Source organism: Photinus pyralis, unplaced genomic scaffold, assembly GCF_008802855.1.
Source record: "Photinus pyralis isolate 1611_PpyrPB1 unplaced genomic scaffold, Ppyr1.3 Ppyr1.4_LG8, whole genome shotgun sequence".
In the NCBI taxonomy this organism is placed as follows: domain Eukaryota; kingdom Metazoa; phylum Arthropoda; class Insecta; order Coleoptera; family Lampyridae; genus Photinus; species Photinus pyralis.
In genome coordinates, this window is record NW_022170819.1 from 26,118,368 (window position 1) to 26,144,855 (window position 26,488).

At 35.9% G+C, this 26,488-nt stretch overlaps 3 protein-coding genes across 3 annotated transcripts in view; 2 read left to right on the plus strand and 1 right to left on the minus strand.

Annotated features, from left to right (window-relative positions):
* Window positions 1–1,250: 1,250 nt before the first annotated feature.
* LOC116178494 overlaps window positions 1,251–26,488 on the plus strand; it is a 77,656-nt gene continuing 52,418 nt past the window's right edge. The window contains exon 1 of the mRNA XM_031498001.1: window positions 1,251–1,897. Within this exon, the coding sequence (XP_031353861.1) occupies window positions 1,613–1,897 (285 nt within the window). The 5' untranslated portion in view covers window positions 1,251–1,612. The remainder of the gene's footprint in view (window positions 1,898–26,488) is intronic.
* Window positions 14,217–16,652, minus strand: LOC116178496 (leucine-rich repeat neuronal protein 1-like). Its single transcript, XM_031498003.1, has one exon. It carries the CDS (start codon window positions 16,447–16,449, stop codon window positions 15,391–15,393), a length of 1,059 nt encoding a protein of 352 aa, XP_031353863.1. The 5' UTR covers window positions 16,450–16,652; the 3' UTR covers window positions 14,217–15,390.
* LOC116178497 (leucine-rich repeat-containing protein 15-like) lies at window positions 22,620–24,194 on the plus strand. The gene has a single exon (XM_031498004.1). The coding sequence runs from the start codon at window positions 22,812–22,814 to the stop codon at window positions 23,847–23,849; it is 1,038 nt and encodes a 345-aa protein (XP_031353864.1). The 5' UTR covers window positions 22,620–22,811; the 3' UTR covers window positions 23,850–24,194.

The window sequence follows — 26,488 nt, forward strand, 5'->3', positions numbered from 1 at the left end:
CCTTTCCGATTTTGAAAAAAATTTTCAAAATTCCTATCACGGAAGGGCGCACCCCTGCTTCGACGAAATTTGGTGCCTGGCGGTTTTTAAACATAAAAATCACGAATCTGGAATTAGTTTTTGAAAATTCGAAAAAAAAGTTCCACTGCAATTCTTGGCCGGACAACGAAAATGGAGAGAATTCCACGAAATTGGTTGTGTACATACTGGATGAGTTAAGGAACAAAATTTTAAAATAACTTTTCAAACAAAAGTTATAGGTACTCGTTTGGAGAATGGGCCTTGGGGCAAAGTGTCTCTCGCCTACTACTATAGTGAATGATCTAATTTCGTATGTAGTTAGTTGAAAATGTCACAAATAACAAAAAAATAACGATTTAAGTTGCCCCTATTTGATTTGTCCTATTATCTCCAAAACCAAAAAGGCACAAACGGTGCGAATAAATGCACTATTGAGCACAAATGATTATTGAGGCACAATACGTAAAAAAAATTAGTTCATTTTTGGCTAAGTGAACGGACCCTTTATCATATTATCATAGCATATTGTTGTCTAATTATCTTGTATCCAATAATTGACCTTTTACGTTCTGCAACAACGCTGTTATTATTATTGAATTAAGAACTTATAACTTGTTAAAACATTAAGTCGGATATTCATCTGAAAACTATATTTAGACGATCGTTGTATCAAAAGTATCCAGTTACCGACGTGCGTAAGTTTATCAATGGCATGATGTCACCGTAGTCAAAACATTCTCTCTCACCTCTCTACTCATTTTGAAGTGAGTATCTCGGCTATATTGTATGAATTAAAAAATGTTGAAGAGTTTCCTTTAATCACGTTTTGTTACTTGCCGTACGATACCAGCACATTCTAGATAAAGAATACTGGCCACCTTTTCTCCTATCTCACTGACCTTCTATTCAGATTTATTATTCAATGGTATAACCGAACTCGCTGGGATGTATAGGTATGTACAGTAATGAATAAATAAAAACGATATACATACATAATAAAAGAACAAAGGAAAAATATACGAAAAAAAGCACTCCGTCTGTGTGTACCAGTGTGCGATGTGTGTTGCAGCACTGGCAGTACCTTCAAACAATCTGCCACACTTCCTGCGAACCTATATTTTATTATTAATTACTGTTACCCGTTAAACGGGTTACAACATACTGCTCCACAATAGGCAACGGTATCCTGCAAACAATTTTTTCGACCAACAGGGTACACATGTCTCTTAATGTAATTAAAACACAATCGCCAACGTTTTCCAATTGTATAGAAAATTTTACGGTACACGCTTTATAGTTTTAATGCTAAGAGATAAATACACGATACGCTCGAAAAAAAACTACATTTGTACTAATTTAGATAGAAATCTAACATTTAAAATTAGCAATTTTAGGCAACAAATCGAAAAACTATACGATGCTACGATGCCCCCGATAATTCACTTCTTCAACAGCTTTCACCAACTCTAGAAGGAGAATAACTTCAAAACACTTTAATTTGATTAGTATTACGCGACCATTGAAAGAGTTGAGCCGGGGCGGTATAATTATTACCTACGTGAATTATGTGGTGCTCTGTTTTTTGAACGAAATGGGCGACGATCGAATAGACGCCCAGGAGAAGGGCGAAAGTCAAAACCCTACAGACAATAACTTGACGATATCAACGAAATTGTCGACGGACCATTTGATATGTAAGACGCCTCAGGAATCGCCGAATGTTTCCGTTAAGTCCTTGCCAAGGGATGGTGAAGTGAAAAAAGTTGACGGTGATGGTGACATTATTTTATACTTGGGTGTTTCTCAGATTGTGTTCGGACTGTTGATGGCTGTTTTTGGCGCGTTGGTTTTGGTCCACGATGCTAGATTGGCGCGGGTAAGTTTTATTAGAGAATTTTGTGACAGTTCTGTATGGAAAATTGGCGGAAATTCGAGTCGAGGTCCGTATCGGTTCTATTCAGGCACTGGGCCGATTGCTGTTGTGGAACGTAGCAAAATAAATCGATGCCTTTACATCTCCACGGCATTTTGATGTTGTGAGTGTCGGCCCAATGCGCCATTTCATCGAAGCAGGGGCACTGCCAGGGGTTCGCGTGTATATTCAGCTGTCTCAGCGAGCTTTCGATGGCCTTCAGATTGTCCAAGGGAAGGTGCGTGAGTTGGTTACCATCGATGTTAAAAACCTTTATTGAGGGAATGTGACTAAAATCTAAGTCGAGGTACTGGATCCTGTTGTTACTAAGGTATAGCTCATTCAGCTGGCTTGTCCCCTTGAAAGCTTGCGGATCGATGTAGTCTATCCAATTCTCTTCGAGTGTTATCCCCCTTAGGTTTTCAAACTTCGAAAAGCCCGCTCTGGGAATGTTTCGCAAGCGGTTGTTATTCAAGAACAACATCTCTAACTTGGGAGTACCACTGAACCAGTCTTGATCAAAATCGTTCAATGCGTTGTGAGCAATGCTGACTATAGTCAGATTTTCTAAGTTATGGAACACACATTTTGGCATCGTTTGTATTTTGTTATAATCTAAGTCGATCACTTCCAGAGAAGTTAAATTGTTAAAAGAATACCTTTCCACCCATTTTAAATTATTGCAATTTAAGTTGATGGAATGCGCTCCGATATTTAGGAATGCTTCTTTTCTAATAGTCGTAATTCTGTTATTCACTAGGGTCAACTCGAATGGATGTGGAATATTTGACACAGCTCCTCTGTACAACGCGTGAATTTGTTGATCTTTCACCACTATTCTCTTCAAGTTTTTCAGCAACAAACTTTGACCGGAAATACACCCCGTTACAGTTTTTCGATGCGTTCTGTCCAGCTCATGAATGGCAACGACGTTGTCTTTGAAAGTTAGTTCTGAGCACACAAATTCGGCACTAACACATGTAATTATTAGAGGTAAAAAACACAGCAATCTGTGGCAATTCATTTTTTCGAGTACTCAGCTGGAGACACTCACTAAAAGATTAGCAGCAACAGTTTAAGGTCGTGTCAAAGGTCTCTGCGGTTAATCTTAGCATTGATTTATGTAACGCATTCAGAATAAGCATGTATTTATATATATTTCCTTGTCATTTCTGCGTCGAAGTATTTCCCCGAGGGATTTACCCAGGCACCAGCGCACTTTTATCCATTTAAACAGTCCAACCGCACGATGAACAACTTATCATTTTATTTGGTAAAACTGTTGTGCGATTTAACCGTTCGTCCATAAAATCCCGCAGTCTTCAAGGTTAACTTCATATATATTGACCTGCAAAGAGCAGGAATTTACTTGCAACGTTTCCTCGCGACTAAAATGTACATAAAGATACTGATCATTGCGCAAGTTTTCCTCGGTTTCCACGTTACCGAGCAGTGCCAAGTGATAACGTTTCGGAAAAATCCCGTGCTCGTGGTGGAAGTGACATCATCAAAATACCAAATTGTGACAGGATGCATTTCACCCAAACGCGTAATCTACAACCCCACCACGCTGAAAGAGATTAAGGTTATCGCCCAGAACCTCGGTGATTTGAATGAAGGTGCCGTAGAGAACATACCGGAACAATTTCAACTATCGTTCAATATGAACAACATCTCGACCATAAAGTCGGATGCGTTTCGAAATTTAGACGCCTTGGAGACCATCTACATGGATCAAAATGACATACGCACAATCGAGACGAACGCCTTCGACAGTCTACCATCTTTAGACGTTATCAACTTAGAAAATAACAAAATAGAGCTAATAATGCAACATGCTTTTGCCAACCTCCCCAATTTGACAATGCTTTCTTTGGACGATAACAAATTGAAGAGCTTTCACCAGGACTGGTTCCACAACACTCCTAGGTTGCAGACACTGTTCATTAACAATAACTTAATTAGCGCTATCCCAAAAGCCGCTTTCGTCTCGTTTTCGGCTTTGCAGTACTTATCAATGGTGGGCAACAAAATCATCCACGTTCACAGGGACGCATTTATGGGCCTCGACAATTTACTGGAGCTCTCTTTGGAAGAAAATCGTTTGAAAGAGATCGCGGTGGATTTTACGGTAACGCCGAACCTTCGGTACATACACTTGAGTAACAACGCGCTCAATTACCTTCCCGATAAAATGTTAAGTGCTTTGCAGCATAGTCTCAAAGGCATTTGGATCTTTGCGAATCCGTGGCAGTGCCCTTGCCTGGATAGTTTCATAGAATGGGGCGGAAACTACAACATTAGAATTATGTGGAAGTGTAACAACACCGATCTGTCTTGTGTGATTCCAAAGCATGACGTCGACAAGTGCATTCCAAGATCGAACGATGAGTTTTACGAGGAGGCCATGAGCAGCTTTACTGGAGATTGCATTAAACGTCATAAACCATAGTATTATTTCATATAAAATGTAATTTAAAGTAAATTGGGAGTGGTGCCATGAGTCATTTGAATTATGGTATATATTTATGCTATTTACATTTAAAATATAAAACGATTCGTGCTATAACTGTGTAATCAATTAGCAGCAACTAATCTCCCCCTCCAGAACTATCCAAAGATGTACATCAATTAATAATGTACATAATATACAGGGTGTTGTCATTAAAATAAGAACTTGGCGGTGGCCATTGCTACATGACACACTCTGTATAAAAAATTTTATTGAAAAATAAAAGAAAGTAGAGAACTTACTGTGATTTCTTTATACGTTTTTTTTGGCACGACATTAATTTTCAGTAGGATAGTTTCCCCCAAGCAATTCTTAACCAGGAAAACCGCAACAACGATAACGGGTACCTAACACAATCCGCAACTCGCATCCAGATAATTCATCCTCGGGAAATATGTAAGTGGGCAATTGATTCTCCCCCTAGACAATTTGCTCCAAGACCACGCACGAGATTACGCGGTTCTTTGTAAAGGTAAATCTTTATTTGCACATTTTAAAAGTTTTGGTTGTATTTGTTGTATCCTCGAGATACCGGCGTCAAGTTAGCCCCCCACTTTTGGAATTTTCAGAATATTTTTATTGCAATCGTTTGTTGGTCGTTTGTTAGTTACATTTTGACGTTTGTTGGTTAACCGTTATTGAATTATTCAAATTTCAAAATTTTGGTGTATAGTTAGCCCCCCATTTCTTTAATTTTCAAAATATGTTTATTGCAATCGTCTGTTGTTCTTTGTTGGTGTTTGTTAGTTATATTTTCACGTTGGTTGATCGTTATTTAATTATTTAAAATGTGTAATTAGCCCTCCACTTTTTGAATGTTCAATATATGTTTATTGCAATCGTTTGTTGGTTGATAGTTATTGAATTCCCCTTCAATTGCTCTCTAAGGTTAAAGTTCCTTTTTCTTTTAACATTACGAATTTTATGATTATATTCAGACTTATAAGTAAAGTACCTAATCCTCGATTGCGAGGGTTCTAATTTTTGTACTACATCAAATATTTGTACCTCGTTAATCGATTATGTATAAAAGATCCATAAGCAACCCTTCAATTGCTCTTTAAGGTTAAAGTTCCTTTTGGTTTTAAAATAACGAATTTTATTAGAAAATTCAGGCTCATATGTAAAGTACTCCACGATTACGGGGGTTGTAATTTTTGTAGTACATCAAATATTTGTACTTCGTTAATCGATGATATATAAATGATCCGTAAGCAACCCTTCAATTGCTCTCTAAGGTTAAAGTTCCTTTTTCTTTTAACATTACGAATTTTATGATTATATTCAGACTTATAAGTAAAGTACCTAATCCTCGATTGCGAGGGTTCTAATTTTTGTACTACATCAAATATTTGTACCTCGTTAATCGATTATGTATAAAAGATCCATAAGCAACCCTTCAATTGCTCTTTAAGGTTAAAGTTCCTTTTGGTTTTAAAATAACGAATTTTATTAGAAAATTCAGGCTCATATGTAAAGTACTCCACGATTACGGGGGTTGTAATTTTTGTAGTACATCAAATATTTGTACTTCGTTAATCGATGATATATAAATGATCCGTAAGCAACCCTTCAATTGCTCTCTAAGGTTAAAGTTCCTTTTTCTTTTAACATTACGAATTTTATGATTATATACAGACTTATATGTAAAGTAATCCTCGATTGCGGGGGTTGTAATTTTTGTACTACATCAAATATTTGTACTTCGTTAATCGTTTATATATAAATGATCCATAAGCAACACTTCAATTGCACCCTTAGAATAAAGTTCCTTTTCGTTTTAAAATTTCGAATTTTTTAGAAAATGCAGACGCATATGTAAAGCAATCCTCGATTGAGGGGGTTGGAATTTTTGTAATACACCAATTATTTGTACTTCGTTAATCGATTATGTATAAATGATAAATTTTCGTTTTTCGTTATTTTCAATATAGTTTGTATACACTACTTTAGACATAGACCCAAAAACGCAATTTTTTATCATTATCACTGGTCACCGGCACAATAGATAAAGCCTAAGAATCTCATTTTGAATCATTAACAATGAATAATTATTCTTTGAAAGAGTAACGTAACAATTTAGTAATTAGGTGTACAGAGAAACATCAAAGGGTTGTATAGACAATATATATTTAATCTTATTCAGATTCTGGGGAAGAATAGCGGTGGTCGATGAACAAGTTTTTTTACATTTGTATTTGTGTCATCATAAAGCTCCCAACGCCCATCAGCTCGGTAACAATTTGCATTAAAATGAGAAGGCATATAGTTTATGACCCCTCCTAGTCTGAAAATACATCCACCAAACATCAAAAAACGACCTACAAACGATTGCAAATAAACATATTTTGAAAATTCCAAAAGTGGGGGCTAACTATACGCCCAAAACTTACTAAATTTATTCTGAAGATGTTATCAACCAACAAACGGTTAAGAATGCCCAACAAACACCAACAAACGACCAACGAATGTTTACAAAGAAATGAAATATTGCAGCTTTTGGGGCTAACTACTCCCAAATTATTGAATTTTTGAATAATTCAATAACGATCAACCAACAAACGTGAAAATGACAAAATATACATATTTTGAAAATTCCAAAAGTGGGGGGGGGAGTCTAACTGTACGCCCAAATTTTGAAATTTGAATAATTAAATAACGGTCAACCAACAAACGTGAAAATGTAACTATCAAACACCAACAAATGACCAACAAACGATTCTAATAAAAATATTCTGAACATTCCAAAAGTGGGGGGCTAACTTGACACCGATACCGTTTATAATTTTGTATTTCTGTCTGTCTATTCGTATGTCTGTCTATCTGCCCGTCTGTATGTTTGTCTGTTTTTGTTTAGAAACATCCGGTCACTATGAAAATTGGTACACATGTTCTGATGTAAGAACGATCGCTATTGTTTTTCAGCTACGCTGCTACCTCTCAGGAGTTAGATCCCGAGGATCGTTCGGTTATGAATTGTATTGGATTTCTGTAATACCTACAAGGATTGCGGTTCTAGCCATTTTAAATTACTACGATATAAGTGAAGGGTAAAGCACTGTGGAATTCTGGTGTACATCCTCTTGGAATTCATTTAGAATTCTAAGTCTTTTATAAGCTATGGTTTAGGTTGTGACTTACTTTTTATTAATTTTTATATAATTACCTTATCTTACCTCTCCCCGTATGAAACTTAGAAGATACGAGGTGATCAAAATGGGTACAAGTCAATTTTAGTACCAAAATATATACTGGTTTATTCACGTCTATCAAATCAAACTACGCTATGGTACAGCGTACACAAAAATATCAAAATTATAAGGTACGTCACACATAAAAATCTTAGTAACTTGACTTTGCAATTGACAGATACCAGTTTGATTAACTCCCAATCAAGGATGATCGATTGAATTGATTACTGAATTTTAACACACAAGTGTCCACAAATAAATTGATGTTTCGATCAGAAAGGCAACGCTTACCTTCATCTAAAGGAAGATCTCATCCAGAGAAGTGAGCTCAGTTCACGGATTTCCATAAAATCTGGAAACAAAAGAAAACTCCCAAGCCGCAGAGCTCGGAATGCAAAGAACTGAACACCACCTGAAGGGCATCGCCTTACTCGTAGTAAGCTTCTATCAGATACGGCTACATAGCCACGAAGTGGTCGTCTTCAATAACATACGTAAGAAAACTCGATCATAACTTTACAGAGATCGCAAGATCATAAATACAAATACTGGTAAAAGTTACTTAAAAGTGGGAACACATCACTCTGAAGGGGCAAAAATAGTTATTGATTAATACGCTAGAAAATTACGGATGCTTGGTTGATGCAAAGTTACCCACATGCGTATGTAAAACGTTATACCATTGAATAATAAATCTGAATAGAAGGTCAGTGAGATAGGAGAAAAGGTGGCCAGTATTCTTTATCTAGAATGTGCTGGTATCGTACGGCAAGTAACAAAACGTGATTAAAGGAAACTCTTCAACATTTTTTAATTCATACAATATAGCCGAGATACTCACTTCAAAATGAGTAGAGAGGTGAGAGAGAATGTTTTGACTACGGTGACATCATGCCATTGATAAACTTACGCACGTCGGTAACTGGATACCTTTGATACAACGATCGTCTAAATATAGTTTTCAGATGAATATCTGACTTAATTTTTTAACAAGTTATAAGTTCTTAATTCAATAATAATAACAGCGTTGTTGCGGAACGTAAAAAGTCAATTATTGGATACAAGATAATTAGACAATATGCTATGATAATATGATAAAGGGTCCGTTCACTTAGCCAAAAATGAACTAATTTTTTTTACGTATTGTGCCTCAATAATCATTTGTGCTCAATAGTGCATTTATTCGCACCGTTTGTGCCTTTTTGGTTTTGGAGATAATAGGACAAATCAAATGGGGGCAACTTAAATCGTTATTTTTTTGTTATTTGTGACATTTTCAACTAACTACATACGAAATTAGATCATTCTCTATAGTAGTAGGCGAGAGACACTTTGTAACCCCAAGGCCCATTCTCCAAACGAGTACCTATAACTTTTGTTTGAAAAGTTATTTTAAAATTTTGTTCCTTAACTCATCCAGTATGTACACAACCAATTTCGTGGAATTCTCTCCATTTTCGTTGTCCGGCCAAGAATTGCAGTGGAACTTTTTTTTCGAATTTTCAAAAACTAATTCCAGATTCGTGATTTTTATATTCAAAAACCGCCAGGCACCAAATTTCGTCGAAGCAGGGGTGCGCCCTTCCGTGATAGGAATTTTGAAAATTTTTTTCAAAATCGGAAAGGGCATACCCGAAAACCTAATTAAAAACGTGTCACTCATCTTTGTAACTGTTGTGTAGTGATTGTTTCAGGTACGGTGAAAATTTTTTTGCGGTTTTAGGTCACTAAGTAGGTCTATTTTAAGAATCCGCCCAAAAATGTCTACAAAAAATACAAAAATTAAATTTTTTAAAAATATGGGCATGTAGCACATCGATTTTAGGGTTTTGAAGTTTTCTGAATTTAAATTTTTAGTTAAAAATGTTTTTGGGGGCATTTTGGAGGAGTGGGGGTGTTTTTAAGGGGTGGGTTTTTATATTTTTTCAATATTAACGTGTCGTACATCGATTTATATGTTTTTATGGATAAGGATCCCGAATTCCATATCAAAATGGAGGTACAGCAAGTTATTCAATGTTAAAAAAGTAGAACGACGCCGACAGACGGCCCGAAAATAACATAAAACGCGCGGTACGCCTCGCCCGCGCTGCACGACATCATTTTAATAAAAAGATAATAATTTTGACGCTATCTTGTATATCTTTCTAGGATTTATTCAAAAATCATACTTTGACATCAAAATTGTAATCTCCACCCCAAGAAACCTATAAAAAGACGTATTGCACTTGTTATAATTATTATCTTTTTATTAAAATGATGTCGTGCAGCGCGGGCGAGGCGTACCGTGCGTTTTATGTTATTTTCGGACCGTCTGTCGGCGTCGTTCTACTTTTTTAACATTGAATAACTTGCTGTACCTCCATTTTGATATGGAATTCGGGATCCTTACCCATAAAAACATATAAATCGATGTACGACAAGTACAAGTTGAAAAAATATAAAAACCAACCCCTTAAAAACACCACCCCAATCCGCCAAAACGCCTCCAAAAATATTTTTAACTAAAAATTTAAATTCAGAAGGTTTAAAAACCCTAAAATCGATGTGCTATATGCCCATATTTTTTAAAACTTTAATTTTTGTATTTTTTTGGCCGCCATCTTGAATTTCTCAAAATGCTCAAGGGTGTCAAGGTGGCATTCTCAAAGTAGACATCCTTACGAACAAAAAACCGTCAAAAAACCTTCACCGTACCTCACTTCCAGGTTAAGCCAAAAATCCCAGTTTGGCATCCAGACTATTAGGGAAGCGATTGAAGAATGAAAGGACACGTCACGGAGAACGGCAGCGACCGCGCGGTACGGCAATAGTGCTGTCGCTTGTTTACTTACATGTTTTCTATAATATTAATAATTATGTTTGTGTGCCAATTAATATAGTTTGCGTTGAGCGGTTTGTTGCTGCCCTTTCTTCCAGTAAGACAACACAAAAGTAACTGGTGATTGCTGAGAAAAAATTAAAGAACTCCAAATTTCACCACTTCTTTGGGGAGTGGCTCCCAAACGAAACACGTTTGACCCTCGGTTTATTTGAAAAAAAGTGCTTATCTTGAACCCCTCGGCCCTCTATCACCCAATTTTCACCCTGTATAACCAACTTTAAATGACATCCTTACCTTTCCATGTCTATATATATTAGAAGTTTTAGTTTTTGTTAAGATGAATTCAGATATTTTCAATCGTCTGAACGTTAATCATCAATACAACACAAGGTATGGTCATAAGCTGCAGTATGAAAGACATAATCTGAAAAAGTATAAACAAGTATAAATTGTGCACAACTCTTGTACAGATAAAGCGCATTTTTTTAACCGAAATAGCTTTTGTTTTGACATCACTAATTGATATATTTCTTGCAGACGTCTCAATCGCCCTTTGTGAGTACCACGAACTTATAAATTAAGATGGACTGTTATTGCTGAATTGACAAATGACACCTACATGGGGGCCGCCATGATGTGCACTCACATGGCGCGAAATTCAAATCAACTAATAAACAAGCATTAACCCAACATTAACCTCACATTTTCTAAATAAATTACTGTGACACATGTCATTTTCCAAGGCTGCAATAGGCTCAAAACTTGAGCACTAGGAAAATTCCCCTAGAAAATAACTAGAATGTGCACATCATGGCGGAGCCCATGCTAGGGCCATTTCTACCTCTATGCAACTGTTTGATCAGCGGTCCATCTTAATTTATAAGTTCGTGTGAGTACCGTCTTCCCACAATCCGATCTTGAGGTATAAGGGAATATACCTGATCACGATAAGAGGTTGAGGAGGAGGGCTATGGTTGGTAGAAATTAATTCCTTTCGTTGAGACTCTTTTCATTAGAGTATCATGATGAAGGATAAAACCAGTTCCACCCCCCACCCCCCACCCTCTCATCTCGAAAATGAGTCGAAAAGCTATAGTTTGTACAAATCAGTTTCTTTTGATGAGACCTAAGCGTTCACTTAGCCCCAGGCTTAGCCCCCCATTTGATTTTTCCTATTATGTATCTCCGAAACCAAAAAGGCACAAACGATGAGTATGAAAGCACGATTAAACACAATCGAAGTACTACGCAATACCGTCGATGAACTGTCAAAAAGTTTAATTTTTGGGAGGGCTAAGCGTTCACTTAGCCCCCATTTGATTTTTTCGATTATCTCCAAAACCAAAAAAGCACAAACGGTGCGCATAAATGCACAATTGATGCACAATACATAAAAAAAATTGGTTCATTTTTGGGCTAATGGGGGGCTAAGTGAACGGGCCCTATGATAAATGTATGTTCTCTTGATTTATTTTTTGACGGTAAAAAACATTCCATTGAATGCGATTGACGACTGCGTCTTTTCTCTTGCTATGGAAATTCATAATAGCTTTGAAATTTCTTATTCGATCCGTAAACTGAGGCCGTTCTCTGCATACGACTAGGAAAGCGCTTCAATAGAAATTATATGGGTCGAATAGCGTGTCTAGGTGTGGGACTTATAACATTTTGAGTAAATTGGATTCTATACCGTGTTGTTAGGTGCCGATGTAAAGATAAAGGACACATCTATGCCTCTATTGTAACAGATTTTTGATTTAATACTCGAATTTTGCATAAATAATTGTAGAAGTACTTGATATTTATGGTATTTTCAGGTGCCGTAATTATTAATATTTAAAAAATATCAAAAATATGTTACAAGAGAGACGTAGAAAAAGGTTTAGAAGCAAACGTGCCGGCATGGCGTTTTCGAGTCTTCGTTTCGTAAAAGTGCAATACAATTTCTTTCATGAAGCCGATTTAAAAAACCTTTCATTTCACATCATAATAGATTTATATTGCACTTCTCTCATTTGAATTTTAAAGTTGTTGTTTAAAGTACCTAGTACTTAATTCCAAATTTTGTCTCAAAAACATGTTATTTGTGCATTTATATACGGAAACAGCAATTAAACAATATCTGTAAATGCTCGCACAACTGAGACTGACAGTATATTGCATATTCTGAAATATCCCAAAACATTGTCTATAGGTACAATAATAGTAAAGTTTAATTTCGATCTTAAAGTCTACATAAGGTAAGATCGTTGGAATCAAGATTTACTTGTAAGTTGATAACTTTGACGTCATTTCCTAAGAGGTGTGCAAATAATAACATGTATTACGTAAGCATAAGTTTGTAAATACAGAGATAATATTGCAATACGATCTTCACCTGCTGCTATAACTCCCACGCAGTCTACGAGATAAGTACGCGAAAGTAGCGTCATCTAAAGAAATCTAATCACTTTGATTCAGTTGAGTAGGTGGTATAAAACCTCGATTAAAATTTAGTTACTTTTGATAGTTATAAATTCAATGCTTTTAATAAGCGGAGTTTGTCCCAGAGGGCAACCTACGGAGAAACTCCGTTAAAGTGGACCCTTCAAAAAGCATTGCGTTGTCTTTCTATTCAGATTTATTATTCAATGGTTATACTTAAGATGAAATTGGATCTGGTCCTTCAACTGGTACCATAAATTAAAATAGCCATGAACGTGACATTAAAACTGGAAAACCCTAAAAGAAATTAAATGTAACCCTCGTCGTTGATAACCTTAAAATGTACATACCTCTTTCAATAAGAGAGCTAAGTATAGAAACGTGAACATGCAACAATCGTCGATTGAAAATCGTATTAATTATCAGCCGGAGCCTAACGTCAAGCAGATTAAATGCAAATGGCGTACTTACAATGAAGAAGAATAACGCAACTATATCCTCCTACTGGAGTGAAGGGGTGAAATTCTATTCACAAATTGATGCGGAATCCCCCAATTAACCAAATTTAATCGGCAATATGAGAGGCGCCAATTAAAATCCTATGCGTTTTGCTGTGTAATTAAAAATCAAGTGCACGCTGACGAACGAATGAATGTTAACCATCGATATTGCATCTGCATCGCCGTAAAATTTCGCGCTAGAAGTTGCGTGTTTAAAATTCCAAGGTTACAACTGTTACGAGGATCATTCAACAAGTAAAGTTACCGGGAACAATAATAATGCTTCTGATGAAGAAAATAAATGGTATACCATTACTTTACTTGTTGAATGATCCTCGTAACAGTTGTAACCTTGGAATTTTAAACACGCAACTTCTAGCGCGAAATTTTACGGCGATGCAGATGCAATATCGATGGTTAACATTCATTCGTTCGTCAGCGTGCACTTGATTTTTAATTACGTTTTTGCCATAGGCATTGGATTTGAATAAGAATTCCGGTTAATTCTGGAAGTTTGAATGGGCGATAGATCGATCGTAATTTCACATATAAAATTATATTTGACAAAATTTTCGTACCTCGCCAAATAAGGTGCCCCCCTTATCTCAAACGCACTGTATAGTACTAGTAAGCCGGATAGGCGCCACTCAGGGTTGAATAAATTTAAAAAGAGAAAAGAGAATAAATACTTTCCGAAAAGCAGACTAAGAGATCCTTGTTCTGGTCTTGATAAGCTGTAGAAATAAAGTAATTAACAGGATTGAACATAAATAAGAATTTATTATAGTTACAATCGAGGGTGATGTAATAAATAATCTCTAAATATTACAAATAGGACACTGTTAATATCCAGTTCTGAAAATTGGTCAATATTTGAATTTAAATCAATTCTAAGCAAAAAGCGGATTACCTCTTAGCCAGGGAAAGTATTAAAATTACAACAGGCTTCCGCAGAAAATAAATATGACTATCAAACACATATATTAATTAATTGTATCGAAAACCGGTATCAAACTTTATATAAAGAAGTAGACGAAAATAAAAAAAAATACCTTTTGCACTCTGGTTCTAGCGGCCTTTTGAACTCAGAAGGTCGCTTTTTTGCCTTCTCTGTAACAGATAATAACACAAACAAACAAGGGGGATAGTGAATAGCGCCGCACATAAATATTGCTGTAGCAATACCAAACGTTTGACACTCGGGTGATTCGTATACTAAAACCGTAATTAACACTCAATAAGAATCAATAATTCATATCAAGCAGACGGTTGCGGTTGGTTCTGATCCTTCGCGTCTATGACTCCACGTAAGAAAAGCTCATCTTCCAAAAAAATGGTTGCTATAAATGTTAGTAGTTTTTTGGTATCTTTTCAAATAGGTTCAGAAACAAATAAACACGTATATGGTCAATTTCGAACATTTTGGAAAGAGATCCGAATTTCCGAATTTTTAAAACATCATTTTACTAAGCCCTAAAATACGCAACTTTTTATCTAATTTAACGGACTGTGTATCTCTTATGGTTTCCGGTTTCTCCACGCTGATGTTCATTCTTATTTTGGACGCACTGTCCTCTGAAACAGCTGGCGTGTCCAAGCGTTAATGGTACATTCAAAATTTTTATACAGGGTGTCATGTAGCAGTAACCGCTATCAACTTTCTTATTTTAATGGCAACACCCTTTATATTGTAGACATTATTAATTGATGCACATTTCTAGATAGTTGTGGAGTGGGAGATTAGTTGCTGCCAATGAATGACACTGTTAGTAATCGTTTTATACTTTAAATATAAGTAACAAAAGTATATACCTTAATTCAAACTAAGTTATGCATGACTCATCGCCTTTTATCACGATTTGTATAATCAAAGGATTTCGAACTTTTTAAATATCGATTAAAAGTATAAGATATTGAAAACAGTTCACGTGGAAAATACGAGTTCATGTTCAAGTGACGAACTGCTCACAATTTAATTTAAAAGTTACACTTTACACCAAATAATACTATGGCCTATAACGCTTTATGCAATCTCCAGTAAAGCTGCTCATGGCCTCCTCGTAAAACTCATCATTCGATCTTGGAATGCACTTGTCGACGTCGTGCTTTGGAATGGCACAGGACAAATCAGTGTTATTACACTTCCACCTAATGTTAATATTGTAGTTGGCGCCCCATTCTATGAAACTATCCAAGCAAGGGCACTGCCACGGATTCGCAAAGATCCAAATGCTTTTGAGGCAATGTTGCAAATCACTGAACATTTTATCTGGAAGATAATTGAGCGCGTTCTTACTGAAATCTATATGCCGAAGGTTCGGCGTTACCGTAAAATCCACCTCGATCTCTTTCAAACGATTTTCTTCCAAAGAGAGCTCTAGTAAATTGTCGAGGCCCATAAACGCATCGCTGTGAACGTGGTTAATTTTGTTACCCGCCATTGTTAAGTACTGCAAAGCCGGAAACGAGACAAAAGCGGCTCTTTGGATAGCGCTAATTAAGTTATTGTTAATGAACAGTGTCTGCAACTCAGGAGTGTTGAGGAACCAGTCTTGCTGAAAGCTCTTCAATTTGTTATCGTCCAAAGAGAGCATTGTGAAATTGGGAAGGTTGGCGAAAGCATGTTGCATTATTATCTCTATCTTGTTTTTCTCTAAGTTGATAACCTGTAAAGATGGTAGACTGTCGAAGGCGTTCGTCTCGATTGTGCGTATGTCATTTTGATCCATGTAGATGGTCTCCAAGGCGTCTAAATTTCGAAACGCATCCGACTTTATGGTCGAGATGTTGTTCATATTGAACCATAGTTGAAATTGTTCCGGTATGTTCTCAACGGCACCTTCATTCAAATCACCGAGGTTCTGGGCGATAACCTTAATCTCTTTCAGTGTGGTGGGGTTGTAGATTACGCGTTTGGGTGAAATGCATCCTGTCACAATTTGGTATTTTGATGATGTCACTTCTACCACGAGCACGGGATTTTTTCGAAACGTTATCACTTGGCACTGCTCGGCAACGTCGAAACCGAGGAAAACTTGCACAATGAACAGTATCTTTATGTACATTTTAGTTGTGAATAAACGTTGGCAGGAAATCCCAGTTCTTTTTACGGGTCAAGGCATATGAAGTTAACCTTGGAGACGGCGGGATTTTTTTTGGTGAATGGTCAAATCGCACAAAAAGTTATTAATCATGTGGTTAAACGGTTTATATCAACGAAAGTGCGCTGGGGTTGGGAAATCCATCTAGGGAATACTGTTGACAGAGTAATATATAAATAAATACTTCATACGCGTTACACAAATGAATGCAAAGATTAACCGAAGAGACCTTTGACACGATCTTAAACTGTTGCTGCAATCTTTTAGTGTTTTCCAGAAAAAAATAATTATATCTTTTTTATGCGTTAGTCTAATGTTTATAGGCATCCGCTGAAAAAATAGTATATTAAGATACAAGTGTATAATCAATTCCCAAACCAATTTTTTTTTTACAGTGGTTATGCAAGTTTATTAGGATGCCAAAAAACCATGACTGCCATCTCAAAGCTAATAGAAATGGCGGTCAATCAAAGATGGCGGATGTTGAATTTTGTGAAATCAACTTAGTTCTGAAATTATTATTTCATTATTCTTTATAGCTTCCTAGCTTGAGCTATGTGGCTATTGCGATCACATTTTTTTGGACAGGTTAAAATTTCATCAAATGTCGACGTTTTAGATCATTTTAAACAACTTTGCTTGGATATGTACCTATATTAGACATATTGACACGAAAAATAATGAACCGGATTTTTGAAAAAAAAATTTGTAGCACCGCAACGGCATCGAACTTTTTATTCAAATAGCAACCGAAAAATTTTTTAAGCTATTCGAAAGACCTTATTTTTCTGTGTACAACCTATAAAAATTGTGCCAGGTTTTATTACAAAAAAACTGAGAAAAAAAATGTCAAAATTTAAAAACTCAAATATTTTTTTATCGGCAAGACTAAATTAATTATAATTAGGAATTACAATTATTACCTATTAATAATCAATAGACAAACGAGCAAAATTTAAAAAAAAGAGATACAACGGCACGCGGTCACCCATCCGATCCGAGTACTAACCGCGCCCTAGATTGCTAAATTTCGGTGACCGGACGAGAACTGGTGTTTTCAACGTGCTATGGCTGTTGTCAAAAAAGTTACTCTTCTAAGGGAAACAATGTAGAATCTTTTTTTATACAAAAAGAGCACACAAAAAAAGATGCAAACGCCACGCGAATTTCGTATTTAGGAAAGAATGTACCATTAAAAATAACCTATTCCCGCGATCTAATTAGAATTATTAATTTAAGGGGTAAACTTTGTTTTTTATCCAAGTACAACAAGAAATTGTTTAACTGGATACACGAGACGAATTGGGATGTAGCCGAGGGCGTATAGGGTCTTTTCTTTTGGGCTACCAATTCCAGTAAAGTGTAGGGCAACTTAATTTTTTCAAAATAGAAACTTTGAATATTCTTATATCGCGTCGGAAAATAATAAACTTTCGTGGGAAACGTTTTTGTATAAAGTTATTATTTTTTGAAGACACCCTTCTAAAAGCGCTATGTTCAAATTGAGCTAGGAAGCTGTTCTGTCAAGAATTTGGCAACTGGTTTTTTAATGAAAGCTCTTTATATGTGCTCTAAATTTTGTTATAAGTACTTTTTCGATAAAATCAACTGTTATAATAAGAAATAAGTAAAATGTTTTTTTTTATTTTTTTCCCGATTTTTCTTTACTACCTGTATTAATACACAATAAATGGTAAAATATGCGCATATACCGGGTGGTGCACGGTAAGTAGGAACATAGGAATTTAACATGGGAAATTAGTTTTATGCAATATCCTGCCCTCCTGTACATTTTACAGAAAAAACTGTAGAGTTTAAAGTTGTTCAGAATTAATAGGTGCATACAACACTTTTTTTTACATGTTTTATTATGCTTTTCGTATACCCGCAAATTTAAAAATAAATTTCAACATTTCTGTTATTAGTAAGCAATTCATAAAACAAAAAAAATCCATGGCTATTGCAACTAATAGAAATGTTGAAATTTATTTTTAAATTTGCGGGTATATACCAAAAGTTTAATAAAACATGTAAAAACAGGTTTGTATGCACCTTTTAATTCTGAACAACTTTAAACTCTACAGTTTTTTTCTGTAAAATGTACAGGAGGGCAGGGTATTGCATAAAAACTAATTTCCCATGTTAAATCCCTATGTTCTTACTTACCGTGCAGTACCCGGTATATGCAGACTATTAGTGCAAAATATGCAAACAGTTTTGATCTTGGTTTTGATATATATGCACACATATGCAAAATTATATGTTGCATAATTTCTAATAAAAAAAGGAATTACAATAAACACTAGCAATATGATGTATCTCGAAGTTGTATGCAGGAAATGGTTGCCTCCTGTTGCTAAGAAGAAGTAATAGGTGCCTTAGAAAACGACAAAATATTGGGAGCCATTGCCAAACCTTCACCATTATCAACACCGTAGAGAAAGAGAAAGAGAAAATAGTTTGGAAATGAAGAAATTAAACATCAATTAAATCAATAAATTTTCCTTCCGGCTATTGCAGTATGCTTCATGAACGCGTGCGTTATGAAAATCCGCAAAAGTGCATTAAAAATTCAAATTAAAATCTATTAAATCGAGCAAAAAATACATCTTAAAATATACAAAATATGCAAGTTCATAATATAAGTGCAAAGAATATCAAAATATGCAAAAGTAAATTCGGTTTAATCGCTTCAAAATGTTGCAAATCGAATATGTACAAAATCTCATACACATAGATTCACAGACTCACAGATTTAGCTGATCAACAAAGTGAATTAAAATTAAAATTAAAAAAAGTTCTGCTAAACATCAAGAAGATGGTGAAAATATGCAAAAATATACGTAGCTATGTACCTATGATATGTGAAGACATTTTCTCCTTTTAGTGAATTGCACTCTCCAAAATACAGCCAATCTTAGGGCATTACAAGAATTTTCACCGTCTTACTAAACTAGGAGATATATTAATTATTTTATTTATTTTTTAATTTTTATTTGGGCCTTTATTTTTAAGTGGGCGAGGTTTCAGCCAAGGCTGTTCTACCAACCCAACCCACTACATTCATTGTAATTACAGATATAAAATTGGCTGTTTAATGGTGGAAAAATTTTCTTTAACGAGTTCTGCGAAAACCTTAAAGAAAGGCTTCACATAAGCGATGCCTGCTCAATAAACACAGCACTTCGACTAACTTCTTCGTAAAACGTGAAAAACGCTTCCGCTTAACTTAAAACCTCTCTAACTTTCTTTTACAAGATTTTTACTACTGACAAGACTGACTGTCTTGCAATAAATACGATCAAATACGGCTGACTGCCATATAGTAAAAGCCTCCATTTAACAAAAACAAACTTGACCAAAAAGCACCGATCAACAAATAAGGGTACAGCCTCAAGGTTTTCTACTTCGAAACTTATTTCTTACGTCGGTGAAGTTAATCATATAAGGAGAATCTACCAAGAAAAATTTTACCTATAACGTAAAGAAAGAGCTTGACTCATCTTTAAAGTTTGTTAATATTGATTCATTGCGCCAGATAATTTGACATAGATTATATGCGAAAACAAAAAAAACATTGGAAAATTGTACGTCAAAATCAAAGAGATCTTATTCCGGAAGCAGCAAAGCTAACAATTACAAAGCGCAAATTGCCAACTTGGGGAAACGTCACTGAAGGAGAGGAAGAAGTAGCAAATTTTAGTGTATATGAAACTTTTGAAAGTGACGAAGGGGTTGATTTAGTTTTTCATTAAATAGTCAAAAAAATTTCCGTTACATTTAATATACCACGTTTACTTCATGTATTAGTTATTAAGGATCCTCAGAACCTTTATAGTTTTGTATTGTCGTCCGTCCGTCCGTTCGTCCGTGTGCGCTCTAACTTTTTTAAAAGTGGCCGATTGTGTTGAATTTTGGTGTACGGGTACTTTGGACATTAAGGACGGACGCTATTTATTTTCAGGAAGTTGGTTCAACAAGAACAAAAGATATAGGACTTCTAGTGAATCGGGAACAGGAAAAACTGCGGGCTCAATATAATAGAAATCAACATATTTCATTCCCTAGGTCATGTATCGAGTTCGGACTAGATTATTCCCTATGACTCTTAGATGTGTAATAATTCAATATAACTCTTCTCTGTGGTCTAGGTCAAAAGTTTTAGAGCAAAATGTACCCAAAATTATTTTTTACACATGAATTTGGAGTTCTAAAAGCTTTCAAACGCATTATCCTGATTCTAAAAGAGTACACCACGTGTACATTTGATAACCGCATGTGTGTGATTCAAAGATGTTAAATTATTTTTCTGAGGCCACATGAATTTTGATCAACATATGTCAAAATCCTTATTTATGCACCAAGATCGTTGGGAAAAAGACCAAGAGCATTATCTCAATGATCAAAACATGAATTTGATGCCGACCATTTGGATTTTGATCAACACATGTCAAAATCGTTATTTATGCACTAAGACGTATATGAATCTGATGCATTTTTGTTAACTATAAAATGTATTTTGTAAGTTTAAAATAAATTGTCGATAAAAGTGATTGTAATACTGAGGATCCTTTGATATTTCGTTGTTTCGGTTTATTAGCGTTGATTTTATCGAAAAAGTAGTTATGACAATATTTGTAGCACACACACAGAGCTTTCATTTAAGAAAATAATGAAGTCGGACCAATAGTTCCAGAGATATAGTTGATTTTAGAAAACTCGACATCCGCCATCTTGGATTGGCCGCCGTTTCTATTAGCTACCACTTTGAGATGGCAATAGTTTTTTTACATTCTAATATGTGTATGGGTTTAACCGTGGTAAAAAGGAAAATTGATACCACTAGTTAAATATTATACTACAATATTATACTACAATTTCCTCAAATTTAGGCCGTTGGCCCATATACTATCTTATGTCATGATGGAGTTCAAATGGCAAACGAGCAATAGCAAAAATTGAAAGCTTTCCATGCACAAATATCAAACTGACACGAAAAGATCGCGCACTGCCTCTTTGCTCAAAGAATTCGACAATCAAGATTGACAATGGAAAAGTTGGTCTGGATCCCCTCTTGCTTTTACAGTGAATCTCGATTAGTAGAAATCTGATATGGATTTGAAGATTTATATTATGCAGTATGAATATTATCTCCCTAACCCCTGGCATTATTTAACGAAAGTGCAGAAAGTCAGTACCTACTATACTTACAAACTGTTTGAGGAAATTAATATTTTTAATTTAATAATACAACCGCATGGTTCACCTGGCTATTAGTATTCATATCGAAATTGTACGGTAGTCGGGGTAAACTGTTTACAGGAGGCAGGTTCACGGCATCAAATTGTCCTCCTTCTCCTAACGGTTAGATTCCTCCTCAACCAAGTTTCTTGGCTCTCCCATAGATATGTTTGCAAAATCGCAACGACCTACCTGAGATTCCATTTCGAAATGGGCTTTTGGGGTAACGAAGCCCTTTAATCCTGGAATATGGTCGGCTCCTGTGTCTTCAAGCTGTTGGTGATCTGGTTCGAAGGACCAATAAAAATTTCACATGCACACCATCGTTTTCCAATTCTAACCATTCTATTATTTTTGAAATATCAAACCGAAAAACAATCATTCCTTGACTATCTCACTTTATGGTGCCGCCGCCGACAATGATGAATATTCACCTTGTCCAAAACACCAACGGTTATCATATTATGAAAAATTCAATACTCTAAAGAGAACTGTCAAAAATGTGACTTTGGATTGAAACCTTAAGAAGCCAGTTGACCAAATACCCAGGATTTGGGTGGGATCTTGGGAGACCTCATAATAGTGCAACCCATCAAAACCCAGCAAAATAATTGATGAAAAATGCACCTCACATTTTAAAGTAAAAGTAATGCCACTCATGACAAAATCGGGTTGTGCAGAGACTAGTAGATAAAGGCTACTAAATAAACATAATGTAGGTCATTAAGTGAATGGCACTAAACTTCTAATTTTAAATGAGTAGTAGATAGATTCTTCTAATCCCAGATAACTTCGTGCTCAGTTTTAAAGTCCACAACATAAACAATTTGAATAATTAGGTAAATCCTGTACCGTTGCATACATAAACAACAATTTTCACTTTCTCTCTGCTCTTACAACTGTTTGTGTCATCATCCTCGAGCAGTTTTTCCAGTTTTGCGTCTAAATGATCACGACGAAATCTGGAAATGTTTTTCGAATGATGCGTTTATGATATCGCCAAATAAAAGTCAACAATACTGGCTGTGGGGAACAGTTCAAGGTTCACAAGTTTAAAAGTTGGTTCGTTAGTTAGTCGAGTCGCCATGCTTAAAACGTGTGTATTGCTGTTGATCACCTTTCAAAATTCGCTACAATGTGATACGCCGACGTTCGATAATACCATAGTGAGTGTCAACGATAACGAAGAAACGATAAGTGGTTGCATATCACCGGACACTCTAAAATTTAAAGGTGACATTATCAAAATATCGGCAATCAATCAGAATATACCCGACTTGAATGAAGGTGCCATACGTGATATTTCAAGCGCATTCGAAATAGTGCTCGCCCACAATAACATTGAGATTATAAGAGCAGAGGCGTTTTTAAACCTTCCGGAACTGCAAAGCATCGACCTCTCTGGAAACAAAATTAATTGGATCAGCGAGAATTCGTTCACAAATTTACCGTTCTTAACCAAAATCAATTTGATGAGCAACGAAGTTAGCGTCTCACCTCGAGCTTTTAACAACCTGCCGAAGTTGGAGGAGGTCAATTTCGCCGAAAACAAATTGGAGAGCTTCGACCAGGGTTGGTTCCGTCAAACTCCGAAGCTGTGGTGGCTGTGGTTCAGGGACAATCGCCTGCGAACGATCCCAAAGGCCGCCTTCATCAATTTGCCCAGCGTCAGGCAGATACATTTTGAAAATAACCAAATCGAGCGTATCGACAAGGACGCGTTTAAAGGGCTCAGAAACCTGCAGCGCATCTACTTCGCCCAGAATCAGTTGAAGTGCTTCGAGATCAACTTTCACACGCCGTCAAAGTTGGTTTATATGGGAGTTCAATTTAACAACATCACCTTCATATCGAGTAAAGTGTTAGAAACGATTCAGCCAAATCTGCTCAAGTTTTGGGTTACGGGAAACCCTTGGCAGTGCGCGTGTTTCGATAGGTTGATTGATTGGGGCATTAAGAATCATATAGACATCGCTTTTAAGTGTGTACAACAAGAGTCCGTGTGCGTTTATCCTAAGCAGAATCCGGACGAGTGCACTGAGCGTGATGATGAGGAATTCTATAATGAGTTTTCGAAAAACTTTGGCAGTGAATGGATTTGCACCCCTGGAAACGACTATTAGCCAATCAGAACAATTTTTATATTATAGTGATATGTGAATAAAGTAGCTATTTTGTATGAAATGTGCACCCAATTTTATGCAGTGAAAATCGTGAATAAATAATCTATTGTGGTGGCGTCTCTGCACGTTACAATATCTCAACAAATATTCTTTCAACTGAATACTGACATCTTTTGTCAAACATACATCTGATTAATTACTATTATTAGTGCAGGGCATTTTCAACGCAAAAGTAATTCTTTTATTCTTTTTAACAAGAAAATAATTACTTTATTATCCAAGCAGTTACGTCATTTATAATGTAAATAATAGGGTTTGCGTTCATTATACCAACAATCATAATCAGTGGAAGGTAAATTGATGTTCCACCTTGTGCCTCCGCTTTTCCAAGTATACAGTGAGTTCACTGAATACGAAATTTTTTTTAGCAATCTCCAGCACCTATTTTCAAAAATTCGAATCGAAAATGGTTCATTTTTGAGCTTCATATACTTTACATCTTGGGTGAAAGTGTGCCAAATTTCGCAAAGTGATCATGTACCTGTTCTTGCTAGTGGTAACTAACACGAACAGTTAAAATTAACAAATTTAAATAGCACCTAATTATTATTTGCAGAAGTTCAAAACTATCAATTTGGTGATTCGAGAATAAAAGCGAAATTACGATTTATTACATAATTGGGTAGCTAGTGGTGCGAAAATGACATTTTCTATTCAGTTGATTGCTAAATCCATTGCTATTAACAATTTACGTTGTACGGGTGATGTCATAAAGTGATAACAGAACCTTTCCAAATATCACTTTCGGTAAATGCCTATGGTCTTCTGTGAGAATACAATAGCAATTTATTATTAATGACGGATGAGCTCATTTTGTGCCTAACGCAACAAATACTGATGCCACTTTCACATATCTCATGCAATGGTGTCATTTTCGAGCAGGTTTTCCCTTTCTATGCACTTACGAGTTATGAACTGGAAGAGACGTCCATTAAATCAAGATAGAAAATAATTAGCGAACCAGAGATTCACGGGGTCAAGAAAACATGTTCGTCAATGAGGTTGTTAACCGTTACCCAAATTAATAATTAAGTCCTAGATTGGATGGAAAAAGCGAATATTATAAATTTTTGGAACAATTAATTAGTTTCACTTATATTTTTACATACGTTTCGATCTGTAACGTAAATTTAATTACGTCGTTTATTTATTTACAAATAATTAACAAAAAATTGATACCAGTCTTGAACTGAATGGATTTATAACAGTGAAATATTATTTCCACAATATACCTATAACAGCACGAACCATTATTACTCCGGCGTCTAATTAGAACTGAACTGAAACGCTTATATAGCAAACGCCCCCACTTTCTCGAAAGATCTTGAGCGCTTCCGACTATTCTAGAAGGTTCTCGAAGGAACACGTCATATTTCTTGGAAAGATTACGTCACAACCGCCTTCGTGGACTTCGATGACTAATCGTGCATGACGCCTCGATGTTTATCGAAATTTCGGGAATGTTCGCTGCACTGTCAGCCTCTTAAAACTGCTGCATCACGCAACCCGGACGACGGTTGATTTTTTTACGTTTCCGGTTTTCCACGGGGGCGAGTTTTTTAAGCGAGTATTCCAGGGCATAAACTTCCAACGCACATTTTGACGATTTTTTGGGGACCAAATATTCGAAAGCTGATTTTTTCAACATTTTCTGTAGATGCATTTCCTTTTCTGGACCAATGTTTCAAGGGCAATTTTGGGAGCCTACATTTTCCGTAGGTAAATTTTTCGGAAGAGAATTTTTCCATAGCGAATGTTCCCAGAACAATTTTCCTTATAGTTTTTGGGAGTCAAATATTCCAAGGACGACTTTATTCGGTAGGCGAATTTTTAGGACAGAAGTTTTCTAGGAAGAACCCTCCCGAAAATTGTTGGGGTGAAATTTTCACGCAAATATTACGAAAGGGAAATTCGTAAAGGCGATTATTCCCTGTATGGATTTACGGGTTGAATCTTGCACGGGAGCATTTGAAAAAGGCGATTTTTTCATAGCGAATTTGTCTCGTATATTTTTTTCGAAGGACAAGTCTTTAGGGGTCAAATATTCCAGGGGCGATTTTTAGAGCTTATCAAATTTTCTAGTATTCTAGCGAAGGTAGATTTTTACGAACCTTTTTTTATGAGAGCGATTTTTCCTAGCGAATTTTCAGGAGATTTCTAAGGGCGATTTTTTACAGGAATCGGCTATTTTCGAGAAACGAATTTCCCAGGGCAAACTTTGTGAGGACAAGTGTTTGTGGGTCAAATATTCCAACGGAGACTTTTTCGAGACTAAATTTTCTGGGGGCAAATTTTTCACGCAAGTATTCCAGGGAAAAGTTTTCCAAGAATGATTTTAACGTGTTTAAATTTTCAGGACAAGAATTTTTCCATAGCGAATTTTTCCAGGGCGAGACGTGTTTTTAATGTCAAATATTCCAAGGGCGATTCCAGGAAAGAATTTTCCGGTGCGCATATCCCCAAGGCGACTTTTTCAAGCCTACATTTTCCGGGAGCGAATTTTTCCATAGAGACTTTTCCCAGAAGACATTTTCCGGAAACAAGTCTTTGAAACTCAAACTCTATAGTGATTTTTTCGA

What these genes read in the sequence shown, in the direction of transcription:
- LOC116178496 (XM_031498003.1), bottom strand. Translation starts at nt 16,449, where the DNA reads ATGTACATAAAGATACTGTTCATTGTGCAAGTTTTCCTCGGTTTCGAC.
- LOC116178497 (XM_031498004.1), top strand. Translation starts at nt 22,812, where the DNA reads ATGCTTAAAACGTGTGTATTGCTGTTGATCACCTTTCAAAATTCGCTA.